This window comes from Eleginops maclovinus, chromosome 12 (assembly GCF_036324505.1).
Source record: "Eleginops maclovinus isolate JMC-PN-2008 ecotype Puerto Natales chromosome 12, JC_Emac_rtc_rv5, whole genome shotgun sequence".
Taxonomy (NCBI): Eukaryota; Metazoa; Chordata; class Actinopteri; order Perciformes; family Eleginopidae; genus Eleginops; species Eleginops maclovinus.
Window position 1 is genome coordinate 12202058 of NC_086360.1, and position 26812 is coordinate 12228869.

General features: G+C 41.0%; 1 protein-coding gene across 2 annotated transcripts; it reads right to left on the bottom strand.

Annotated features, from left to right (window-relative positions):
• Positions 1–763: 763 nt before the first annotated feature.
• cltcl1 (clathrin, heavy chain-like 1) lies at positions 764–25279 on the bottom strand. Of its 2 annotated transcripts, XM_063897532.1 has the most exons (32): positions 25026–25279; positions 19078–19285; positions 16628–16896; positions 15861–16022; positions 15523–15636; positions 15264–15437; positions 14935–15132; positions 14392–14592; positions 14156–14308; positions 13772–13894; positions 13238–13375; positions 12982–13146; positions 12660–12840; positions 12366–12529; positions 12130–12255; positions 11892–12034; positions 10918–11152; positions 10706–10828; positions 10468–10613; positions 10191–10374; positions 9653–9845; positions 9406–9563; positions 9133–9297; positions 8681–8956; positions 7842–7991; positions 7608–7739; positions 7387–7497; positions 6695–6865; positions 6215–6436; positions 5459–5485; positions 2981–3056; positions 764–2389 (listed from the first exon to the last, which is right to left on the bottom strand). In XM_063897532.1, the coding sequence occupies exons 1-32, from the start codon at positions 25065–25067 to the stop codon at positions 2265–2267; spliced, it is 5055 nt and encodes a 1684-aa protein (XP_063753602.1). In that variant the 5' UTR covers positions 25068–25279; the 3' UTR covers positions 764–2264. The 2 variants fall into 2 exon arrangements, with proteins under 2 accessions (XP_063753602.1, XP_063753603.1); XM_063897533.1 differs by lacking the exon at positions 5459–5485 and having other exon boundaries at positions 25026–25277.
• Between the last annotated feature and the right edge of the window lie 1533 nt (positions 25280–26812).

A 26812-nucleotide genomic window follows, 5' to 3' on the forward strand; every position in this document is an offset into this window, starting at 1 on the left:
GTGTAGCCATGGTAACGCTGTATCGCCACAGAAGCGCGCAGGAGAGCAATGCAACCCGGAAGGAAGGAGGCGCGGCCGGAGCGTATTCTCCGTATCTGCCGCGTGTACACGAGTGAATTTTAACAACCACCAAGCCTGTAGTATGACTGACAGGGGTCACAGGGTGAGAGGAGACCGGCCACCTTTATTCCACCACAGAAGAAGGGCGGGGCGCAGCCTCTCAGTGTATGCATTACCATTTAAATGCAGCTCAGACAGCGAGAATAAAATCGGGTTCCCCTGTTATTACGTCTTCACTACCAAAACCTTCCGGGTTTTCCCAACAGCAGCAAGTGATAGGTCGAGACTGCCCGACCACACCCCCTCTGAACAAAGAGACACAGCAACCATCAATCAGGTCTTGGCAGCTTGGTTACCAAAATGTCATTCCAGCAAGAGATGGACAAAGGGTGCGGCAACAGAAACCTTGGCATTAATGTTCCCAGCTGTTCGCACCTCCAGAAACCCAAAACTGAACCCAACAAATAGCTTGTTATTGTTACCCCAGATGTGAAGGTATATAAACATTTTTTTTTAAATGCGCCAACACTACTGTGTTAACTTTATTCCTCTTTCTGTATGCTTGAATTGTGCAGATAAAGGGAGTCAGTCGTGTGCAGCTTTTGCTTTGACAAATCCAAAGTTGACACCACAAAGGGACAGAACTCAGTGTATCATACAGGGACTGTCGGAGAGCAGTGGAAGTAAACAATCAACTACACTGTCACTTTGAGCAGCCTTGCCTCAAGACTTTGCCATTTATTATTACCTGCTGTTTTTGCATTTTGTCATTTTCTTACAAAAATCATTATGCTTTTCGACACTACAACAACACACTATAGACAATACATACAGTATTCCATAATATCTGAATTCTTTGATTAGTTAGGTATTTCAATATAGCTTAAATTATACAGTTTTCAGTACAATAATGATTATTTTTGTGAACCAACTGGCACCAGGATGTGAGCTAATGATCCAGCGTTTTCATTTACTCGAGTCTGAAGGAGCTTCATCACCGTTTTCTGTTAGTAAGGTGAAAAAGTTTCATATAACGTCACACACAACATTAGTAATACTTGATATATGCAACATGAAAATTGTGCTCCTGGTTGCAGCATTATAGTTTGGCAGCACATGCACAGACTACAGCATATAGCATTTTTTAAATTATTGTTTCACCTTCTTTCTTTCCTCTTTCTTGTTGTCACAAGCACCCTGGAAAACCAAATTTCTGCAGTCCAAAAAGTTGTCGGATGCAATCAACAGCTCTGACCCAGCGAAAGGTTTGCAGGTGATGGACATTTCATTGAGTGTCTCTTGGTTTGTTGACATATCCCTCAAAGGCTTTAGAGGCCCCACACACACACACACACACACACACACACACACACACACACACACACACACACACACACACACACACACACACACACACACACACACACACACACACACACACACACACACACACACACACACACACACACACACACACACACACACACACACACACACACACACACACACACACACACACACACACACACAGTACCGTCACCTCATAAACAAATGTTCTCAGTCGGTATACAGCAAACACTTGTGTAACTGTTGTGAGAAACTATTGCACAGTAACCATCTGTCTAACCAGAGCATGAGACAGTTGTGAAATTGAACATGAACAAATGAGCCAGTTTTTTTGCCGCCTCCTCAAAGTAAATAAGGCTGTAACAGTGCTTTAGAAGGGACGGGGGAGACACACCCAAGCCCCTCCTCTCTTCAGTAACGAGTCTCTTTCTAATCAGTGCTGAATCTTTATGAAAAGAAACTCTATGGTTAATAAAGTCTATATGGAACAGCAACAGGTCAGGGTGGTTTAGTGTGGCTCGTGTTTTTTTCTTCGTGTGTTAATTCCTCTAGAAGCTGAGAGGTGACTTCATGCTATGTAGATCAGGGATGCAATCATAGTGTCCATGTGGAAAAACAAAACGGGGGAGGGTACAGCAGTCTTGTAAGAGCGGGTCGTTCTGCAGTATGTGTGGAGAAGTAAAGATGAAGGGTTTATATTGCAGTTTCAGTCTTATTGGGAATGAAGGACCAGGTAAGTTTCAGGGGTCTCCGCGCTGCCAATTGACACCCAGAGCAGCACGGTTCAGTTTGGTTCAGGTCCTAGGTGAGTGAGTTTGTGCAGGGGATATAGGGGTGGAAGAGGCTGGGTCAGGCCTCTACATGTTGAAGCCGTAGGCAGGCTGAGCAGGGAAGCCCGCAGGGGCAGCAGGGTAGCCGTAGCCTGGGTACGCTGGCTGGGCAGCCACTGGAGCAGGAGAAGCCGGTAACATCAGTTGCTGACCTGATCACACACAAAAACACACAAAGTGAAATACACACAGGGTTACATTCTAAAAGACGAGATCTCAAGTGTGTGCATGTTGCTGCAGATATAATTTGTCAAAGAGTTTTTTTGTTTTTTTTTACCAATACTGATGTCTTTGTCATTAGGTTTCTTTGTTTGTGACATGCCATTATGTGGAAAATAATCCCCCCAAATTATGATTTAATAACAAATTAAGTCCTGCCCTTGTCCTGATGTTCCCAGATTATGTGCTTAAATTGTTTTCATGAAGAAAAAGATCATAGGATAAAAGCCCATACTGAATTTGCTGATGGTTTAATTACAAACAGGTGTCTTTGTTTATTATCAGTAAACTTGCAGAGGGCAACGATCATTCAAAAAAATCATATTGCAAAATGAAAGAATTTAAATAATGTTTTTTTCTTTTGGGCGTAAACAAAGATTGTTTAGTTAAATGACAAATCTCCTCTGTCATACTGGTTTTAATTTAATGTGACGACATCAACAACAATACGGTTTTGGCTATGAGCTTTAAGTTTCAGTTCCTTCAATGTTCACCTATTTATTACAACCCTCTGGTTAACTTACCGAACACTATGGGCTGAGGTTCTGTCACCTCCTCTTCGGTTTTCCTTTGGCTGTCTGCCTCCTCCAGTTTGTCCACCTGGCAAAAAAAAGACAGCTTAGACAAGTATAACTCATAAGACAGTCTAAATTAATACATTAAAAGGTATCCTACGGAAACCTTGTGACTCCATGTATTTTACTTTGCAGGCTGTAAACTAGATAAAAAGCAATGCAAATGTCAGAATATGTCCCCTGTCCTATAGGTAGCGTGAGAAAAAAAACAGTATCAGCTTTCAATAAAAATATATTTATATGAATGTATAATGTAGTGATCACAGTGTCAGTTTTTTTATATAGGAATATATTTTATGTTCCACAATATACCCTAAACTCTAAATGCTTTAGCTGTCAGACTATAGTTCTCTTTCATTTCAAAAAACAAATAGTGATTCATATGTTTGTTAACACAGAAAATGTATCACACCCACTTCTAGACAAATAACACACAGAAACTCAACAGTGCAGGTTACCTGAGAGAAGATGCCATGCAGGTTTGGTGAGATTTTTTAAACAGCTTCCAGTAGAAAGGTTAATTCAACAATTAAAAAGGGCCCGTTCACCCCAGTCACATAAAAACAACTACTTAACCCCTATTGGTATCTAACCAGGCAGACAGTGACTGCTGAGACTTTCATTCCTACTGTCACCCCAATCAAGTGGAATAAAATGTCATCATGCTACTTGAAGCACTGAACATACTTTCCAGAAAGGATGTCCGTGTTTATCATAAATATTGACAAGGTATGTTGGTTGTTATAAATCACAAGATAGAAAGCAAGGACATCATATCTGGTAACTCAATGCTTTTTATTTTCTAAAATATTATTTTGACGGTAGCAGGTACTTTTACAACTCAGCAAATAAAACCAACTCTACAAAATGGCTTCATGGCTAGATACCCCTGGGGGAAATGGTTTTGTTTTTTGTGTAAACTGACCCTTCAAAAGTAAAATAATAGTGAGACTCAAGGTTAAAGAAATATTACATTTTGTATTAAGTCAAGGAGAAGCTATACATGCCTATGTGCTGATGCTACATTTGACATTCCCAGTTAACAATCTCATATTCATAATTGACAGTCACAGCTTCCACATGCATCCTGTGCACAGGACAGATTCTATACATGACAACAAATGATTATATGGAGTGTCACTAAATAATTATGTCTTTAACACAGATTTGAAATACAGTAATTATCCAATAGAAATGGATATGATTGTATCACATATAACAAAACATTATTTTGCTATTCTGCTTATTGATTTCCAACATTGAGACTAACAACTAAATGTTGGTACAACTTAATTTCTGTCTCTTGGTTTAGAAATGTCAATGTATAAGAAGTTGGTATTTCATTTCCTGAAGGGTCACTACTTCCCAAAGAAAGAGGTATTTTTTTCAGAGACAGAAAGAGGAAAGGGGACTCCATAAACTTTAGTTAGTGTTTGTAGCCTTGTATTTAAATAATAGGTACATATTTTAAACCAAAACGGGTTAACCAGGAGTTAGAAACATGGGGATGCATCTAACAAGTTAACAGTGGCTCCCTCTCCTGATATTTTTGGAGCATTAGCAAGGAGGGAAACTAACTGTGTTCCTTGTATTACACCATATTGTACCATATCATCAGTCTTTTGGATCAGCACAACTGAAGTTGTCAGGATTTAATGAATGCTACTTAACACTAGATGCAGCCCCAACAGAGAGGAGTTAGAGGGTGAGAGAGGTTTCTGTTAGGCCAGGACCAACTAATCCTGAAGAACAAGATGGTGCACAGGCTTTGGCTCCAGCCATCAACACAGCAGCTTTTCCTTATAGCGCATTATACCTCCTGGATACTACAAAAATCTGGAGAGGTCTGTTCAGCCATTGATAATTAAATGAAGGCAACTTAGGAGTTCATAGCAAACAGTGAAACCAAACTAATGCACTTGTTGAATTGTTTCCATGTTATCATTTAAGGTTGATAAAGTGCTTCTTTAAACCTTAAAGTCATTAAAGTTATATATCCGATCTGCGTCAGAAACTGGTAAAGAAACTGTTACTTTTTATTTTAGCACTGAGAATCACAGACAGCAGTGCTCATCTAACTGTTGCCTTTTTATTCATAGTTTCATTCATTTGTTTCTGCATCACAATTTAAAGCCTTTTTTTTAACCATTCATTAGCAATACAACTGAGACAATGACGTACCCCAGGTGGATAATTTAGAAACTGACTCTAACAGATATACTCAAAATGTAAAAATAAAAACGTGTTGTGTTGGTGCTGAAGTGGAACAAAAGCCTGCACAAACCACTACAGCTCTCCAAGACCAGAGCTAGTGAGGCCGTACTCAGTCTACAGTCCATGCTAGGTTCCTACATCAGAAACCTAAGAGATAAGTTACAACAAAAACAGACAGAACACAAAAGAGAAATAAAAAAGAGGGCCAGAGACCATCACCTTCACTGCAAACTCATCAACCTGGAAGAGAACCCAAAGAGATAACCTCAAGTGACCTCTCATGTCTGCAGGTCAACATTTTAGAAAATCATCGGGACCAGATGGAGTTCACTGGCAAATATACTTCACTACTATTAAAAGGCAGACTAAGAAGGATTTGTCATTTGCGGTTCGCAGACAGAACATTCAAAGTTGGCTCCTCGTTCCCAGCTCTAAGATAACAGAATCGAAAGCGCCCTTACCATGGTAAAGATTATGATGAAACCCCAGGTACACTCCCAGTAACAAGCTTTGTCCGCTTGATATTTCGCCTCACAATGTTTGTATGATTTGTTTTCTGCCATTTCCAAGGTTCCTGTTGGATTTGTGCCCACAATCTGGTAGCGGTAACTAACTTAATATAAAGATTGAAGCACAGAAACATCCTAAACACATCAAAATAAGAAATACAGGAAGATGGGTGCAGGGTCATTGTTTTGTTTGTAATTATTTGGAAAAAATCCCACTCATCCTGCCTTTAAGAAAGCTATATCTGTGTAGCTTAAACTCTCTGTATGACATGGTTTTTAATACCTGCAGGGATTATTACGGACTATTGTCCATCTAAGAAAAATAAATTCATTTTAGAACACAGTAAAAATGTTTCCTCTTCAAAATACACAATAATTAAACTTACATTTATGATAAAACAGACACTAACAAAGATGAAGAACAATAACTCTGTGTACTGTTTTTCAGTCGAGTACTAACCTTTGTCATGTACTCTCTCATGACTTGGATGAAGTACGGCATGGAAAAGTCCATGATGTTGTTCCTCCAGGCCAGCTCCAGCACCACGTCCGGGTGCAGAAGGTCATAGGAGGCGAACAGGCAGGCTGCAAAGCACTCCTTTCTGCCCTCCTCCAGGAACCACTGGAGCAGAGTCTCTGCCAGCTCTGCGTCCTTAGACTCTGCGGCGTACAGCATGGCATCCTGGGAGAAACAGAAATACATTTGAAATACTATTATTATTAAAGCCTTAATGAAAGTAATACATGTAATTTGAGCCATAATTTCTGTGAAGAGGAGGCTTCTTGAGAAATAATGATTTGCTTTTCCTGTCTTTTCTTGATGTTTTAGTCCACATCTATGGAGACACTGTATCTCTTTCTATAGAATAAACAAGCAAACAGTGTCATCTGCAGGAGGATGGAAGTACATGTAAATGCTTTTCTCACACATTGATTTTACCTTGTAGAGTTTGTCCTTCTTGCAGAGCTCCACACTCTGTCTCCAGCGGTTGTTGCCTTTGTATAGGTACGCAGCGATGCGCCTGAACTCGATCAGCTCATGTTTCTCTAACCTCTGCGCCAGCTCAATGGTGTCAAAGTTATCATAGGCATCAATGGATGCTCTCAGGCCCTGTGAATTACACACAGAATAACACAAATATTACAGCACAGATTAAAAAGTGTTTCTTTCAGCCTGATTTCAACAGTGCCACCTTGTGACCACAAGAGCTCTGTTTATGTAGTTCTATATAGATTAAATTATTTATGTCATGTCATAATCCTTCTATTTTTTAGGAACTTTTCATTCAATTTTCTGTCATTACTAAATGTTTTGTGAAATATTTAACAATTATACATGCTTATAAGGTTTTGTTATGACAAAACACATCAGTGTTTTCTTCTTCCTGAGACTTGGTCATGTTCTAATGTGTTTTTGTTTGTTTTAAGGATACTTTTTTATTGCGTGTCATGTTAAGTGTCATGTTACTTTCATGTTTGGAATTGATGATCTACAGTACATCATGCAGGGAGGGGATAGGCAAAATAATGAACCAGCTTCTTGTAAAGTTTAGGTCCCTTTTTTGTTAAGTGTTCCATATTTTGCCTTCTATGAATTAGCAAAGTCATTTCTTAAAAAAATTGCTGAGAGACCTGGAAGTCTTCCTCCTCTGTCAGCAGATTGTTGAGGGCTTCATTGACGGACTTGTTGTTGTGATTCTGGACGGACCTCAGGTAAGGCTTGACCAACTTCAGCTGGTTCATCTGGTCGAGCAGAAATAAGCCATCATGTCAACCATTTCACACAAAGCTTACAAAATGTTAAAAAAATACAGAAGATTTAGCTGACAGAGGTTGACCTCAGCGCTGGTTACCTTGCTGAAAAAGTTGACAGCTCGGCTGTGGTCCAGCCGTGGAGACAGGATGACCAGCAGGTCATTAATCAGGAGAGGTTTGTATTCCAGGTAAAAGGAAAGAGATTTATAGTACAGCTCAACATTGGCAACCTAAGGAGAAAAAATGATATGATTAGAAAACATATTAAAGATGGTAAGATATAAAGACAGTGGAAAAGGAAATGAAATGTTCAGTCACAACACATTATTTACCTTCGCAATAATGTCCTTGAACGGCACTTCTTTCCACGCATCTGTGGCATGAGACATCATTGTGATGGCTGCATTGTCAAACTCCTCATATTTATCGTAAAGGAACACCAGCTCTGCCCATAGATGAGCCTGCTCTGCTGCACGAAGAACCTGACAAACACAAAAACAATCATTTCAAAGTTCTTGAGGTAGTTGAAGCACTCACTCATTAATCTCAAAATGTTTTTTGTTTAAATTCATTCATTAAAATCTGATATTTCTGGAAACAAATCTCAAAATCTTTAAATGCTTTTGAAAAGAAGGAAAACACCTCATTAGGTATGACAAATAAATCAGCAAGATAAAAATAAATTAGAGGCAACTCCAGCTCGCAGAATGCTTATAAGTATTGATCAGTCAATGGTATCGAGTCCAACAAGCGGATGAATATTGACAAGTGCCGGTACTACATTTAAAATACGTATTGTTTTTAATCTAGCACTTTTGAGGCAATAATTATTTGAAAGATTTTTCTGCAAGCTTAAAAAGAGTTCTTTAAATAAGAAAAACATGGCCCACAGACGTAGTGCCACTTGAATGACAACAGATTGAACAGCTTCAAAGAATGTCCCTATTCTAATATAACTGTACACACACACACACACACACACACACACACACACACACACACACACACACACACACACACACACACACACACACACACACACACACACACACACACACACACACACACACACACACACACACACACACACACACACACACACACACACACACACACACACACACACACACACTCTCTCTCTCTCTCTCTCTCTCTCTCTCTCTCTCTCTACCTTTGGGATGTTGACTCTGGACCAGAAAAGCTCAAGATGTTCCCTCATCTTCTGAGGTTTGAACTTTGAGTAGAGGATGGCGAGTTCAGTGAACATGCCCATGTGGGCACGCTCCAGGCCCAGCGCAGCCTCCAGCAGAGCAATGAGCTCCTCAAAGTAGCCGCGGTCCTGATAGTAGCTGATCAGGTCCTCCAGCTCATCGGCGTGGATGACAATGTGAAGGCCGCAGATTTGTGCCAGCCGGAACTCCTCGCCATCCACACACGCAAAACACACCTGATGATCGAAGAGAGGATGTTTCTGAAATCTTTTGTCTTTATTTTTATAAATAAGTATCTAAAACCATAAAGTAAAAATTTAATATGCCAAGAAAAAAACTGAAAGAGGTTCAAAAAAAGAGCTGAGACAAACGCTTATTGAACAGAATTTAAAGGTGTTTATGTGCCAGGTACCTCCTTCCATGTCCGTGTGCTGTTGGCTTTCCTGGCACTGTCCACAGCCGCCTGGTACTCCCCGAGGTGGACAAGCGTCGATGCGAGGCGAGCGAAGTTGGAAACGTTATTGTACAAGAGCTTGGCTGCGTCATACATACCCTCATCATAACATCTATCGCCAACCTGTAGGAGAGAGAGACATTTTCAGATGTATGCAGTTACAAGGAGTAAGGAAAGAACAACATGCCCTTCTCTGTCCTCTCAACACTTTAGCTGTGAAGTGATTCTTACTTGCTGTATGTGAGCATTGTTGGGCCCACTGACAAACTCCTCCAGCTCTGCCAAACGGTTTGTTTTAGCTAAAGCAAAGATCAGCTCCGTCTCAACGTAAGACTCTCTCGCTTTCTTTCGAGCCATCTGGAGGAATTTGACCAAGTCTTCCCAGTTATCTGCAAAACACAACACCTCGGAAATCAACTCAGGTCAATCGCACATGAAAGACAATCAGAGTGAACTTTGCAGCAGAGCGAAGGCTTACTGTTCTTGCTGGCTGCGTTGACCACCTCCATGTATGCTGAAGGGTCAACGGCTTTGATATACGAGTCAATGGCCTCCTTCACCAGGTCTCTCTGCAACTGAGCTCTGGCTAACTGGCTCCACACCGCTGGCTCATTACAGCGCTCGGCAAACTCATAGGCACGATCCAGGTTCCCTATGTGCTCTATCAATACCTGGAGACATGAGATAAAACACCAGGAATAACATTATTTCAACAGTTATATTTTCAGTAGTTAAGAAATACACTGATTCGATCTGAAAATCTGAAAAATGATCAGTACTTGTAATGGCATTCACTGCTAAAAATGACAGCTAGACAGGAAGATCCTAACGAAATAACCAAAAAGTGTATAAACATATATTCAAACCATAATCATGACATACCCATTCATTTTAATACTATTGAATGTCAAATAAAATAAATGCTCTGATTAGATCTCAGCTTTAGCCAATACAATTACTGTTTTTGGAACTTTATATAATACTATTTGTGCAGCAGGAGTAATACTTCGTTTTACCTGTATAGCTGATGTATTGACATCAAATTTCTTGAAAATAGCAAATGCTTCCTCAAAGAGCTCATTGCTGATGGCAATATTAGCAATGTCTGGAGCGTCGTAGTTGTCAAGCTTGTTGATGTACTCCATCACACGAGTGCGGTCGGCTTTGATGGCCGTCAAAATGAGCAGGTTCTGGAGATTTCTGAAAAAATACAACAGATGCAGAGAGAGTTTTTAAAGAGAGGAAAATGATTGGGGTTACATTCTCATGCTGCAAGCTGCATGCCTACTGTACCTGTGCTCACTGAAGACAGAGTTATCAAGAACAATCTTCTCCAGAAGTTCAATCAGCTCGTTGGGCAGGTCTGCCGTCATGAAGGCCTTAACAGTGACCGACACCTCCTCCGGGTCCTGGGTCTCTGACAGTGCTGTCTGCACCACCTGAGAGGAGTAAGAGTTCAAAAATAAACTTCAGAAATACCACTCATTTACATCACGCATTACTTCAGAAGTACAGCTGGAGAACATCTAACCTGGTCGATCAGCTGTCTTCTGAAGGGGTTGTTTTCCTCCAAAACGTTCGCCCAGAGCTCGGGATCTTTCCTTCGCACCAGATATCGAGCCTCGCTTTTGAATAAGGAGTTCTCGTTGCACACCTGAGGATTTTTTTTTTTTACATTTGTTAAAAATGTATCGTCATTAGAATGATGTATTATCTTAATGATACATAACGTGATCCACACACTTTGATGAGGTCCAGGTCACACTCTCCTCTCTCATACGCTACACAGGCCAGGTGGGGGTCTCTCTTCTCGCAGTATTTTCCGACCACGGCGCTGTCGTAGAACGTGTTCTCCTTCAGGAAGCGCTCAGGCGTGTTGTTGCTGTCAATGTAGATCTTGGCCAGGGCATTGTGGGTAGCTGGCTCCTCGCATCCATCATGAATGCGGGACTCCAGCCAAGGCAATAGAAGTTTTAACCTAAGAAGATAGCACACTGTTTTTAAATATCATTTACATATAATACATAGCATTTATACAAATATATACACTAACATGCACTTATATTGGATAACCCTTGTTCCTGGTGGTATAAAGCCTGAGTTATATCTCTGGGTTGATGTCAGACTGTTTCTGTTTCTGGAGTGTATTTGCACTGACACAACCCTAGACGGCAGTGTTCCTTCAGCAGAGTCATGCAGTACTCGCGTTCACAATCACCCATATAGCCTTTCTAGTACAGAGTTGTATATTGCAGTGTAAGTAGCTTCAGCTGCTTGGAAAGACTTTTGCTTTAATTAAAATATGCTACATATTCTGTAAAGCAGATACTGCAGAGAGATAAAGACCAAAGGAAAAACAAAGCAGCCTGAATATTGGCTGATATTTACTTATTCACATATTTCAGCAAATAAATATTTCAATTTCTGCAAGCATGGTCTTTATAACATGTTTTCTTCGATTAGCTCAAGATTTATCTTAAAAGAGATTATTACTGTATCTTCAAGTCATTATTGTTATGTTCTTTCTACTGTGACTGGAGCTGGTCCTTTGAAAGAGGTTTGGTTAAACATCTGTCAGGTTCCTAAAGAGACAAAGAAATATGCTTTTCCAATACCTCGTCAGAAATAGTAATCAGCTGTTGTATCCAATGAGACACACAGAAGCAGCAATGCAACATGATAAGAAATAGAGGAAGCCATTTATATTTTTATCCTACCGGTTCCTCTTCTCTACTTCCTCCACCAGCTCATCAGTGGAAAACTGCCCTCTGACCACCATGATCAGGTTCTTAATGACATCCTCAGCACAGTCCACATCCAACAGGCCGCCTATCACCACCGGTAAACGACTGGGATTCACCTGAAAAAAAGGGCAACAAATTATAAACACAGACACAGCCCAGAAAAAAGCTTGGATTGAGGGGAAACCAGATCTGTGTAAACTCTTGAACTTACTTTCTGTACGTAGATTTCAATGTATTTCTGCAGGGTGTTGCGGTAGAGGTAGAGCACCAGGTCATGGACGAAGTCAAAGCGATCACACACAATGATAAGGGGAAGCTGGTCTGTTAGCTTGGCCTCCTACGAAGAGAAGAAACAAGATTCATTTGTGGTTAAAAAATGATAAATGATAAAAAGATGTCTGCTGAATGATAAAAATCGACCATAAACATTTTTTAACATCTTTGTACCTTGAGGAAGTTTTTAACCCTCTCCGGGTCATAGCAGTTGCTCTCTCTACAGATTCTCTCCACTTCTTTGATCTGGCCTGTTTTGCAGGCAGCCTGGATGTACTTAAAATGAACATCAGGCTCTTGGCTAAAATTCACAATCGACCCAAGGAAGTAAAACAAGCCTTGAATAGAGATGACAGGGGAGAAACAGCAGAAAAGTCAGCTCAGTCTACAATAGAGTGAAACCTGAATTCAACACATTCAACATGACCGAGAGCTGCACCCCAACCCTCACCCACGTGTGACACCTACCCTCATAACTCTTGAAGGATTCAAAGAGCTCCACTAAGGCCTGGGTCCCGAGCTGCTCATGATACTTAGATGCTACCTGGACACACAGCTGCAGGTTCTGCCTGATGTTAGCCGACAACATGGCCCTTAAACACTCCAGGGAGTCTTCAACTGATAAAGATCCAAAGAAGTTCACCAGCCACTAGGGAGAAAGTGAGACAGCAGGGCAAGAATGGAGGAGGGGGGTTCAAAGGGCATTCTCACACATCATCTAAAAAAAGTGAAAGTCGCTGCTTCCGAGAGTGCGATATTCACAGGCGTGACCGAACTGCCACAGGCGTACCTCAGGGTTGAGCAGATGTGTGTGCACAACGGCCCGTTTGATATCATACAGGTCTGTGTAGTGTTCAAGAGCCCTCTGCAGAAGTCCTGCCTTCTCACACAGCTGAGCAACGTGGGCACGATCATAGTGGGTAAACATCTGGTTCCCCAGGATCGCATCTGCTACCTGAATAAGGTTTTTATACACATGAAAATATGAATTGTGTTTTATATTACCAAACGTGAAATTCAATCAGGGCAGTCATTTTAGTGATTACCTGGGGAGCATGTATGAGGTTCATCTCAAGCAGGCGTGTCTGTAAGTGTCCTTCAGCCGGGCGGTTGTTCTTTAGTGCATCCAACAGGAAGGAGGTGCACTGCTGGATCAGGTTGCCCTCCATGAACACATCTACGATCTGGCAATAGGCAAGAGGTAGAAGAGAGAAATGAAAAGAAACTACAAAGTAAGGAAAACATTTTCAAGATGTTTTAAGTCTTCCTATCTGTGAACAGTGATTCATGAGTTAGCATGCATGGTGAGTTTAGAGTCACACACTATTAGGAATCACAGGCCCGGTAGCCATACGTTTCAGCTTTCCTTATTTAACGACATCTGTGGATATCGTGTTGGCTCAAAGGAGCATCAAGTTCTCTAGTCAAGATTAGGAAGCAGAGCAATGATGTGGCTTTAAAGGGAGGAGGGGGTCACTGACTCAGGGAATTCCTGGCATTGCTGGCACATCTGGAAAAACACAGATGGAAGCTCCCACACTGGCCACTGTGTTTGAGTGCTTGTGTGATTGTAGTGTTACCTGGTTGATGTTGGCCAGTGGCTCCTCATCCTGCACCAGCATCTGTGCGAACTGCAGTCCCTGGTCTGGATTGACACGCATCACATTTCTCAGTAGAAACACCCAGTCTGGGGTGTAGCCCACCTACAAAAATACCATTGATAAATCAAATAAAATGCAATAATATTGAATTCATACAAAAGACACCTAGTATTTTATTCTGTACTAATGATAAAAATACATTTTTACTGTAAACATTTTACCACATATTTTTCCCCAATAATTATCATGTAGTTTTTCTTTCACATGCGGTTTGGGTTATACCTGCAAAGAATAAACATGTTTTCAATGCATAAGTAAACAACTGAATGGAAGAGTGAAGAAGTTTTTTGAGTTCTTGATTACCTTTTTAGCATACAACACTATCTTCTGGAACTGTCCAGTCTCAGCAAAGCACTGGATGACCTTGTTGGGGACGTTAGCTCTGAGGTACACACTGAGAGCAAGGGTGGGGTCAGAGGCCTTCACCAGGTCTCCCAGCTCCTCTGAGCACTCAAGCTACAACACATATAAAAGCACCTTTAATACAATGTGGCAAACAAGCCAGATTCTGTAAGGTTGTTCCATTCTTCTGGTGCTACCTTGTCCTCCTTTAGCCATTTCTCCAGCAGCTGTTTGCGGCCCTGCTGCAGGACAGGCCTGCACAGTTCCAGAGACTCAAACTTGTTCAGCTGGCCTTGGTCCAACAGAATACCAAAGTACTGCAACAGTGGAGAGGCCTGCCCTGGCTGGGCCGGGACACTCTGAAACTTACGGATGGTCTCTGCTGTCCGCAGGATACCCTGAGGGGAGGGAGGATGGTAAACAATGGAGGAATTATGGGTCAAAAAAACAAACAGCAGGGAATTGTTCAATTGGAATGATATTAAAAATGTTCGCAGTGTATCCACAAACAAATATACAATGCGTATGAAAAATATTACTGCATCCTTTATACTTTTTAATATTTCACAAACCTGGATCACAGTATCACCACATAAATACCGAAATGTATCTACTTTAAGTACTAATGTAAATATGTGTGCAAGCCCCGTTTCGTACAGTTGTTTCTGACTTTTTGCCAAAGCATCTGGTACGTATCAGGAAGTGCAAACACTACACTGTAGCAGCAAATACAGACGTACCTTGGGTGCTGATGCGGCAACCTTTGCAGACTCTGAATAACTTCCCTGTGCAAACAGAGTATTGAACTTCCTGGCAAAAATCTCCTCGGCCCCGGCAAGGTTTGACCTCACAGCAATCCTCAAGGCTAGATCCGGATTCTGCAGGACGTTGGTGGCATAGTTGACAATGTTTTCCTCTTCAACACAAACTGACAACACCTGGAGATAGAACAACAAACATATAGTGCTCAGTACATCGGTTTCCATAAAGTATGAGGTCAGATTAACTTTAAACATAATATCAAAAAAAATCTTGTATTAATGTTAAATAAAGCCGGTAAATAAAATACCTGTCCCTTCTTGTTGACCCCAATAATTCCTGAGGTGGCTTCATGAGGGGCGGTAACAAAGATGGTCTCTGCACTGATTCGGTTCATGTAGATGCACACTCCAGACTCCAGGTCATATAGGTGAATGTACCCATACTTTGTGATCAAATATATTACACCATGCTTGTTGCCAATCTGAGAAGAATGATCAGAGAGAGATATGATAAGCATTCACCCATAGTTTACCAAAAACTCATAAATAGCAGGGGTCCTTCCTTACCTGCATAGCGACAGGAAAATCTGTCTGGGCCTCTGGAGGGAAGAACACGTCCACTGCTTTCTTTGCAAATGGCTGGTTTCCTGCAGCTGGCTGACCAACTTCAATGATGTGCAACTGCAGAAAAGAAATGACCACATTAGGCAGACATCCACAGTACAGCAGCAATATCAACACAAAAGGAGCTATTCTGGCCAAAAAGCACAAAGCATAAACATTGTTTTCCTATAATCGCAACAAAAATACTTCCTTTGGTCTGCAAATCAGATATCTTTGTTCAGAAAATAAATAAACTGTGATAGCATCATGAGTGAAATTCCTGCGTGTCTCGGGGCCCTCACCTTTCCCCCAGCCTGTGAGCGCACAGCAAAGCAGAAGAGGGTGGATGCTTTGGCATTTCCTTCCACTTTGAACTCCCCAAAGGCTGCAGCGTGGCCCTCAATGGGCTGGGAAACTTTTCTGTCAACAGAATAGAGCTGCATCGCCCCTACCACACGGTTTTGCTGCATGACAGAGACAGAGATTTAAAGATATTATTGACGCAGTAAAGTCTTTAACATTCAAAGGCAAAGGTCTACATTTGGGGAAATGCGCTGAATCGCTTTCTTGTCAAGAAAATCTATATTCTAGCCTGAAGTCTCTACTGGTTTCTTGTCACTTTTGCACATTCTTGTGCGGAGTCAACAAATGAGACATACAAGTTCTGCTAGCCTTTTCCTCCATTTCAATGACTTATGCTAAGCTTAGCTAAGCGCCTTATGGATCCAACTTCATATTTACCATACAGACTCTAGTCAAGTGAAGAAGGGTATTTTCTAAATGTCAAACTATTTTCTATGAGATCCAAAAAATCATCTTCCTCTTCGAAGCATCAACTACTGTAGTACAATCATTTTTTTCCATTTTTAATTCTTTTATAAATTTCCACCAACCTCTGAAAAATGTTTTAGGAGTTATGTACTGGGTGTGAAAACCCCAGATTTCTGAAGACAGAGGGACAAAGCTGAGAGATTGTCCCTTGCATGCATTAATGATCAGAGAGATTAAATCCTGATATTTTTTTGCACCTCTACTGTGTGAGTAAACATGTCCCTCTGTGTATTCATACCTGTGCAGAAATCCCTATCAGCAGTAGCCATTTCTGTTGTTCATCAGTTCTATAGTTGATGATCTGACATCCGGCCAGACTGGCGTGCCGATCGAATACTTTGGTGGGCTGGGAATCCCCCTCCATGCTCCAGTGATAGACAGCCGTATCTGTCACCAAGGCAACGGTGTTTACCGATATCCACTTCCAGAACATGACCTCCTCCGTCATGGTGTGAGCCTTCACCTTACTCTTCATCTCGATGTTGAAGATTTGCAGCGTCTTGGCAGCTGAGGGAAGTAAAGCAACAGAGAGGAAGTGAGACAAACGGGTTTAGCTCAGAGGGTAAGACTAAAAAGGCATTATGTATTCATGATATATTAACTAATACTGGTTACAAACTATCAATGTAATTAGATAGAATCGGAGGATGAAACCCTCTTTATTAGTCACATACATGCACACAGCAGAGCACACACAGTGAAATTGGTCCTCTGCATTTAACCCATCCTAGTACTAGGAGCAGTGGGCAGCTATTGTGCAGCGCCCGGGGAGCAATGGGGAGGGGGGATTGGAGGTGTCCGGTGCCTTGCTCAAGGGCACCACAGCAGGGCATAGGAGGTGAACTGGGACCTCTCCAAGTAGCAGTCCACCTTCCATATTTTTCAAGTCTGTTCGGGGACTTGAACCGGCAACCTTACGATTCCCAGTCCAAGCCCCTACTGACTGAGCCACTGCTGGACTTACTGGTGTAATGGCATTTTATAAGAAATACCAGTACTCAAAATCATTATCAATGTCTTTTACTGAAATAGGTTTCTTCTGTGCCCTTAACTATTTATTATGGGCTTTCTTTCTTAGTAAAGTAAAAGCAGATTCAACCCAATTTATTGTGTATCATGTATGAAAAGGATTAGGGAAAAAACCATAACTTTTTTATCAACATTTGTGGTGACTTATATATGAATTTGTGGGTGAACAAACTCCCAATGAGTGCACATAAATCTTGATTTTAGTTTAAAAAAATAAAATAATAATCTGCATACATGAGCTACATTAAATAGAGGACAGTGAAAGTCTGTTTTTGGTCATTCTGATTGAGGGTGTTTTTTGGGCTAATGTTACATCCCTCTATACACACCAGCTGGGGTGCAGCTGACCTCTGGATACAGAAAAGAGAGAGCAGCTTTAAGAAGGTCATTATGACTAAATGTGTAGTTATGGCGCTTTCGGCTAAATTATAATGTTACTGCTCTTTATATGGCCAGTATAAACCTCAATTTACCAGTACAGAAACAGACAGGTGGGGTAATGCCTGATTCAGTGACTGTTGTACAAACTGCCATCAGCACACACAGCTAGGATGACTGTACATTAAAGGCATCCCTTATATGCACTAGGGAGGGATCTGATGCGACTGCTGGCACACGCTCACACAGACATGCAAAGACACAAATGGTGCCTCAACTCTTCAGTGAGGAATATCTGATGATGCATACAACACACACACACACACACACACACACACACACACACACACACACACACACACACACACACACACACACACACACACACACACACACACACACACACACACACACACACACACACACACACACACACACACACACACACACACACACACACACACACACACACACACACCAGCAGTCTATGCTAACACATGTATACTTGTAGGATAAGGATAAGTGCCGGCAGATAAGGTCGGAACAGGGATTGATACTTAAAATCTACTGGCAGCAGAAGTCATTTCTAAACTGCTGTCTGTCTTTTAGATGATAGGTTTTTCAAAGGAGAGATCTGCGTACTAGAGAGGGATATGGGGCAAGACATTATGAGAAAGACATTGCTACTGTATCAACACCACAAAGTGCCAGACAAACATAAAGCAACTCACCGTCTGAGAAAGGGCAGAAAGCAAGGGAGAAAAAGCAAAAGTGTCAATCAGGTAAGAATGACAAGACAAAGATAGACCAGAGGGAAAGGGCAAATGGGGGCATGTAATCCTCAGAGGGAGGTGGGGTGCGGGGTGGGGGGGGGCGGAGCATTAAAAGGCAAATTATCCTGATCAGCGCTTGTGCTTGTGCTCGAAATGCAAGCTAGATTGAGTGGCAGAAAATCAATTTGCACAACCAACTTAGTACATTCAGGCAATAGAACTGAGTGCACTCTACATATTCACAGCGTCGACAGGGCATCAGTCATTAGAAGACCATTGCATTCCCTCAGCAATACTAAAAGATGGCTAAATCTGTGAGAACTAGGGACACACTTCAACCTGGGAATGTCAACAACAATTAAAAACTCAGCGCTTGGTATAAAGCCATAAATTATACAAGCAAACAGATTTTTGTCACAACAAAACACAGTATTTCTCATCTACTGTAATCGTGAGTGGTGGGGCGGTCTGTGTGTGTTGCTGTATGTCTCATCATACAAACTCTCACCTTTCAAGGCGATGACCTTGCTGGCGGGGTTCATGATGGCGCTGTCAGCAGAGATGGGTCTCCTGATGGGGTTGGTAGGGTCGGACATGTCCACAATCACCACCTGGTTCTGATCGCCCACCTTCTCTCTGATGCAGATGAACTTGTCTGACTCCATGGTCAGATAGCTGAACCCGATGTTGGCCGGGTTCACACCCATGTTCTGCAGCTGGAAATATTAAACACAGTAACAATGACAATCTTTACTAGCAGCATTTAACTATAAAGACATAACATTTGAGAGTAAAGTATGCCAATATATTATTTAATTTTAATGTGTACATTAAAAAAGTAATTATAATTTTGATTTGAAAGTATTGCCAACTAGTATTTCTACATGCTAGAACAGGTAGCAAGGTTTAATCAACTAATCAACTAAACATCCATAGTTACTAACTAATATTTTGAGTTTTTTTATTTCTTTTGTCATGTATAACTTATTGACAAATATAAAACATATAAACATAACATGAATCTATCTATCTATATATATATATATATATATATATATATATATATATATATCTGCCTACAACCACATTCTATATACATTCAACTCTGACTAGTGAATGAGTGTTACCAAATAATTGCTGTAATGGATGAGCTGATGTAATGGCTCAAAGTTGTAATGGTTGTCAAACCACTAATATGTTAAATTAGGTTGTTTTTTTTAAAGAGAAGAAGGAAAGACTTTCCTTAAAATGTGTGAACAGTTTTTTACATTTTGACTTACAGTTAAAATCAGCTAAAGTAATGTTCTAACTTTACAGAGTTTTAAGGCCTTTGAAGGAGACACGCTTCAATCACAGCACCGAAAAATGCACTGGGAAAACATACTTGGCAGCAGCTGACATTTGCATTGCAGTGGGAAAAAGCAGCAAGCAAGTAGTGAACCAAAACAGTCTTTGGATTAAAATAAATACAAGTTTGCTCCAGTTTTCCAGGGATAGTCTTAAAGGTTGTTTCCAGACAAAAAGTCAAGGAACAAATGTGGGCGCACATTCTTAATATAGCTGCTAAGAATCTCCTACATTTACTCAGCATTTTGAGAACTAAGTTTGTGGAAAGTTTTCCCGTCATGACATCTCAATTATACAAAAAAGAACAGTTACTTTGTTTCAACAAAGGTTGTGATTAAAGCCTGACTCTGAATTTAATAGTCTGAGCAGTCTGCAGAAAAAAGGTTTAGCCTAATCACGACCAAATTATTCAGCCGAAACCAGTCTGAGACAACGTTAAAGAAAGTCCTGAATAGAGATCCGCTAAAATCAAGAATAACATTTAAATATTTTTAGTAAAACATCATCAGCAAATCCAATTCAATATTCAGCATATTAACCAACATGAAACTCTCCACCTGGGTAAGCGGCTGCTGAACAGAGGGAATTATTGTGCACATTTTCAAGCTAACTGAACTGAGAGGACAGACCAAAACACGCTCTCTAGACTCTTCTGATGACTGAACACAGTGCATTATGCAGTCTGAGGCAAGCGGAAAGGAATCCTGACGCTCATCACAAGGACTGTACTATCTCACAGTTGGCTGCTGGGGCAGGACAACAGATTATGACTGCTGAGCCCTTTAAATCATTCACATAACAGGAAGGATGCAACATCATCATCACTGGGGGGGGGGGGGTGAGGGGTCACAATGAAAGAAGCTGTTCTCTGGCAAAAATCATTATTTAACCATATACTGTACATATCTTCTTAGATTTTCAGTAACACTAGGATAAAGCTGCAGTAACCAATGTTTTTTATTTTAGAAATCACTTTACAATCACTTTTTGTAATAGAAGATGGGGTTTTCAGTGGTACCTCTGCAGAGAAATGTTATGACCCAGCTCTGCAGTTTCTTCAAGCTCTACAAAGCCTTTTAAACTTTAATAGCTAATTGTTTTGGTTTAATGACCTACAAATAGGTATTATTAATGCTCAACTTTACATAAAGCAAACTGCAATGGTTAGATCTTTTAATTTGAATGTTTTATCAAAGTCTGCTCGATACGGTATGTAAGCTGAAAAAATAAAACATAACACAAATGTATTTGCTGAAACCATAAATCAGTGGATAGAACGCTAAAACGATAAAGTGTTTGTTTGATAATAAATGATTCTCTTAAAGGAATCAGAAAGTGAATACTTGGAACAAAAACTTCAAAATAATTCTTGATAACTTGAAGCAAATGCAAGCTGTGTACATCAAAACATTAACAAAGCATCAATTCAAACTTTAAACAACTTGTAATGTAAAAATCAAGACTTATTTATCTAATAATATGCTCTTTGCTTCCTACACAATTTGCTGAAATTGTACTATTTAAATAGCCCTACACTTGCTCAGACCCTGATAAAATCAAAAGTTGGAGGCACCGTGAGGTGAGCAATTGATATAATTATTATTTTCATCGTGAATATTGCGTCTTGCTTCTTAAGAATTGAAAGTGTGAGGAATTACAGTTTTTCTCTAAGTTTTATTATAATCAAAATGTGTTTGGATTTTTAACCTTTGGTCTAACAAAATCAAATATCTTAAGATTTTGCCTTGTGCGCTGGGAAACAGTGGTGAACAATTTTCTCCTATTTTTGTCTTTTTAAATAAATAATTTAATAATGTACAGTGGGTTTCTCTGGAGTTAAGGGGACATACAAGATAGACAGAGAAGACCTGAGGGTAGAATGGAGCCCCACATCTTGCCACTGCCAAAAATATCTGAGGGAGGAGAGGCTAGGGGAGGAAAACCACAATAAAGACAAAGACGTGAAGATAAGGATGGGAGTAAATGGAGGAGCTCAAGTTATCCTGCTAAAAACAAAAGGAGGGTGGGAGTTCGGAGAGAACCCGTGTGAGGTAGAGAAGCTACAGTGATAAATGTACCTTTCATTGGAAATTAAGAAGGAGGGATGAGAGTTATGTCTGTACAGAGCAGTTCCAGTAACACAGGCCTTTGGCAATCTTTAGCACAGGGTGGGGCAACTGACAGGAAGTAAAACTCCCCACACTCCTTGGTAGAACATTCCAGACTAAAATCACACTTCAACTACAACCTACTGTCTCCAGTGTCCAACTACCTCTAGTAATACACACACACCCGCACACTCAAACAGACAGACTCCTAATACTCTCCTTTCCTCAACGGATGGGATCAACAGACACAAAAATATCACAACAACAAAGGCTGCAGAAGTTCACTGATGATACAGTGTTGACGGTATTTGGTGAGTCACAGGCTGGTTGGAGGCTGAGGAACTGACACATCGCATCAGCAGCCAAGGCTTTGGGTTCATGAGGAGATTACACAAGGACAATTAAAACTGAGGCATGCAGAAAAAAGATATGCACTGTTTTGGTTTTCTGGCCTTGAACTTCTTCTGTTTTGGTAGACTCTCTAAGATTAAACAGTAGAAGTGAGCGACTAGCAATTTAGCTTGTGATTTGGTAAGGACCAAAAACAGTTTAAAAGGAGAGGTAATGTTGAACTGACATTCATCAGTGGATAGGAAATGGACTCCAAATGAATGGTAATGTTGCTCTGTATTATCAGTTAACTAATCAATGGGTCAACTGACATGAAAATAGTAAGCAACTACTTTTATAATTTAGTTATCATAAAAAATTGTTCTTTATACACAAATGGCCGACAAATAAAAAATAGTCACAGTCCAGTTAATGCAGGTTTCATTTGTGTGACTTGTATGACAGTAAAGAAGAACACTATGTACTTATTGTATGTGTGAATGACTGCTCTTTTAATGCATTCATGATTCAGTTTTGGTGACTGAACACAGACACTTATCCCTACCAGCCACCATTGCGGTCACAGATGTGTCCTGTTACACTGTCATGCTGCATCCTATCCTGATGTGATTTGCAGGGCTTAAGTAGGGCCTGCTTACCTCATCTGCCTATCACATCTGTTGACGTGGTGGCATCATTTCATCAGCATAGAAACAGCAGCACACCCCACAATGTTGTAAACAGCCGCAGAGAAGCAGGTTGGACTCTCCTAACCCGACTACATAGGACAATGAGCTGCAGGACATTTTTGCACTTACACAAGCTGCTACAGTACGTAGGCTGCTGCACTGACAGCCGGCAGCAGAGCCACATAAGCTGCAAATGACTCTCACTTTAGCACTTTCATAACTCAGCACACCATTTTCATGTCCAGATTGAACAAAAACAGTAGTATTAAAGAACTGTTCTGAGTGGAATAATGAAGATATTAGGAGGATTTGATTTGCTCTTTCTCTAATGCAACCTCTAGCTCAAAAGGCTGGTACCTCATCATGAAGATGGGCCCATGTTACACCCCTGAACGCTGTCTGTAACTGCAGACACAGAGCTGTAAATACCAACCCAAGGAAAAAAAGGAAAAAGCTAAACATCTTGAGGCCCAAAGTCCTGGGTTTGCAAATTCCAAGCATTTTTCACTTGGCTGGAGCCACCTACATTCACAGAGGGGCAGAGCTGGGATTTCACGGTTAGAGGTGGAACATAAAGCAGTCTGCTGGTTATCAATGTCTCAAGTTGAGGGTTTCTTAGGAGATGTTTAAGGGAAAGGTATGTGCTGTTGAGAGCAATCTGAAATAATAACCCTGACATTGCCAGGCTGTGCACTGCCCTCCATCAGCGAGCACAAGTGCACCAGGCCTGTCAGTGAGGAGAGGAGCTTGGGTGCCTGCAAGCTTTCTTGGCCAGCACAGTTTTTTGGAGGATAAAGGCTCTTTGGCGAAAGTGGGGTTACTGGCCAGAGGAAGGGAGCAGAGAGGGGGGTGGGGGCTCTGCTTTTTTTTCTAGTGAAAGGCCATTTCACTGCCTGCTGTTACCATAACAACAGGCTACAGAGGAGGGGAGGTGGAGGGGTGCGTCACAAACTTTCTCTTTTGACTGCAAGACACCAAGCACTGGGGCTGCTGGGGGACAATGATTAATAAAGTGCTAACCAGGGACAGAAAGGGGCCATAGTGGGAACATTTCTTCCACAGATTACCAAAACACTGGCTATTTGGTTTTGGTCACATGTAGCAAAAGGGACATTTTGTGTGTGTTTACACCAAGAGACTGCCCACCAAAGACTACAGGACCTTTTCTACTCCTTTCCTCCTTTTGATGCTGATCATTTTAATGCTGCATAGATGGTCATCTGGCAGGAAAATACAATCAAGGAGAGAGTTAAATCAAATCAACATTGTATTGATGGTGTCATATGAAACTACAATCCATGTGGGTTCGGGCTATTGCAATATCAAGATATTGCTCCAATAATGTATTTTGCTTACTGCGTTACAGCTGAGTGTTGCTGTTTTGTGAACGTAATAAAATTGACTGGTTTAGAGCAAACTAAATGCTTCAATGCACTTCTTAACCCACTTCCAAAAAGGACTCAAATATATAATGGTGTCAGTTAGGCACAGCATTTGAAGAGTGCACTGCCGGTGTTGTTAAAGGTTAAAAAGTAGGTATATGTTGCTGCAGGGAATGACAACAACATGGTAGCCACAAAGCTGGAGTGCAAGTGCCATTCAGGTCTCAGTTACAATGTGATCTCCAACAGCTGAGCTCAGTTGTCTGCAGCATGAAGTGTCAAGACACCGCAGTTTGCGTCGACGCTTATTGAAAATGACAGCGGCGTTTTGGAGGAAAAAACTGCGGCGTGTCCACACACACCGGTCTGCATTGGAGCTGTAGGTTACGAAATCTCACTGGTCAATTTTCACAAGTCATCATCTGCCCGGCAGGAGAAAACTAGGCCTGTAGCTATATTGAGCACCACCCTGCAGCACTATTTCAGATGATATTTAAATGCGACATGTGCCGTGTGTGCGCGGACCTACATGGGTAAAATTTGTTGCGCAAAAACAAACGAGCAAAAATACATTTGTAGGGCCTTTCTGCGTCTGCTTACCTGCAGATGTTCCTGAAATCGTATCGGCAGTATTTGAGCCATGACTGCAGGATTTCTCTTTCAAAACAATCCGTGAGGAAGGAAAGGGGAAGGGGACAACCGGAAAAATAGAGGTGATCTTGTTCTGTTTGTGCCCTAAACGTCCCAAAAAGTCAAATCCGATGGGCAGTAGTAGGTGTTCTGGTGTGTTGCTTTGGTATCACACGAATCTAGTGACTGCTCCCATTCAGTAGCCCCCCTACAGCAGTCCTGAATCAAAAACTCCGCACCTCCGCCAAGAAAACTAGTCCTCCTCTTCAAGTAGTGTGTGATCCAGTTCCTTCAAGAGCATTGTAAGGAAAGGGGGCTGTGCTAAAGAGCCATGCTGACTCATTGTAAGTGATGACTTCTCGTGAGCTCCCTGTGTCGTAAATTCCTTTATTTTCTCTAAGCTGTCAATGCAAGTGGTCGGATGTGCAGTGTGTACCCCTCCGCCGCAGCCCCTTCCCCCTTCCTGCCCACCAACTTCAAAATCAGGGCTCGTGACAAAACGCCCCACCTTTGCATGATTTCTTTACAATTATCCTCGCATCTTTTCAAGTAAAAATGTGTTTATGTACAGATGACTCAACCTGGGCTTTTTCCCATTGAACTGAAACAGCATCTTTTTGACTATACAGAAACTCTACTATCATCATCAGGTTGTGCACAGTGAATGTGCTATGTGGTTTTAAACAAACACCTAATGCCCTTAATATGCTATTTTGACAAAATGTGTATGTCATTGCAAAATGTTGAATGCTTAAGGGGATTTTGCATGTAGGAAATGCAAAACAGAAAATCATTTAGTGTTTTAAACTAATTTTATCATCTAGACCTGTCAGCTGTTTGGGGTTGGTCTAAAAAATACTTCCTTTTAAATCAATGAACAAAGGCCTTTAGATTCCTGATGTGTGTCAGCATTACACACGGGATGTGGACAGGATCTGACCAACACAATACAGTTTTAACTTCCACTTATTAAATGTCAACCTGTTCTGCCCATTTATACAAAACCTTTGGTGTGGCACAGCAAGATTAATTCACCTGGTTGAGTATAGATAGTTGATCTTTTCAATACACAGAATGTTTTATAATGTAAAAAACAACATATCATTCCCAGTAGATTTGAATATTTCTATAAATCTATCAAAGTAGTTAAATTATGTCCTCATGACATTGCAGTTATAATTCTATATTTTTTAATAAATGTTCTTACTTGGGGCTACCCGGTGGCTTTACCATGCTCGCTATGTAATTGAAATGTCCTGTCAGGGATCTTTGCTGCATGGCATCCCCCACCTCCTTCTCCCCATTCATTTCCTGTCACCCCTCTACTGGCACTACCTCATAAAGGCAAAAATGCCTAAAAGTGTTTTTTTTTTTTTTAAACCTAAGCTTATTTGTTACTAAGTCTCAGTTAACAAATAAAAAACTCCCTCTTAATTTAAAGTGATTTTGCTATGTATGGTGAACTGCTACATGTTGCAAATCACACACATTTTCTGGGTTCAGAATCCTGAGGATACATTTGTTTTTCATCCCAGCAGTAATCCTGAACAGAGCTTCAACATGGTTTACACCCACCTGCCAAATCACCCTGGCTCCAGGAAGTTATTTCGTACGCATTTACACACAGCGGCCTATGTAAATACAGCCAAATGTCGAACGAGCCTCTACAATTTCAGCCTGTATTCCAATCTACCGATCTAATATGATGAGAAAACTATGTGCTTTTATGGTTTAATAAAAAGGTACATTCTAAAAGA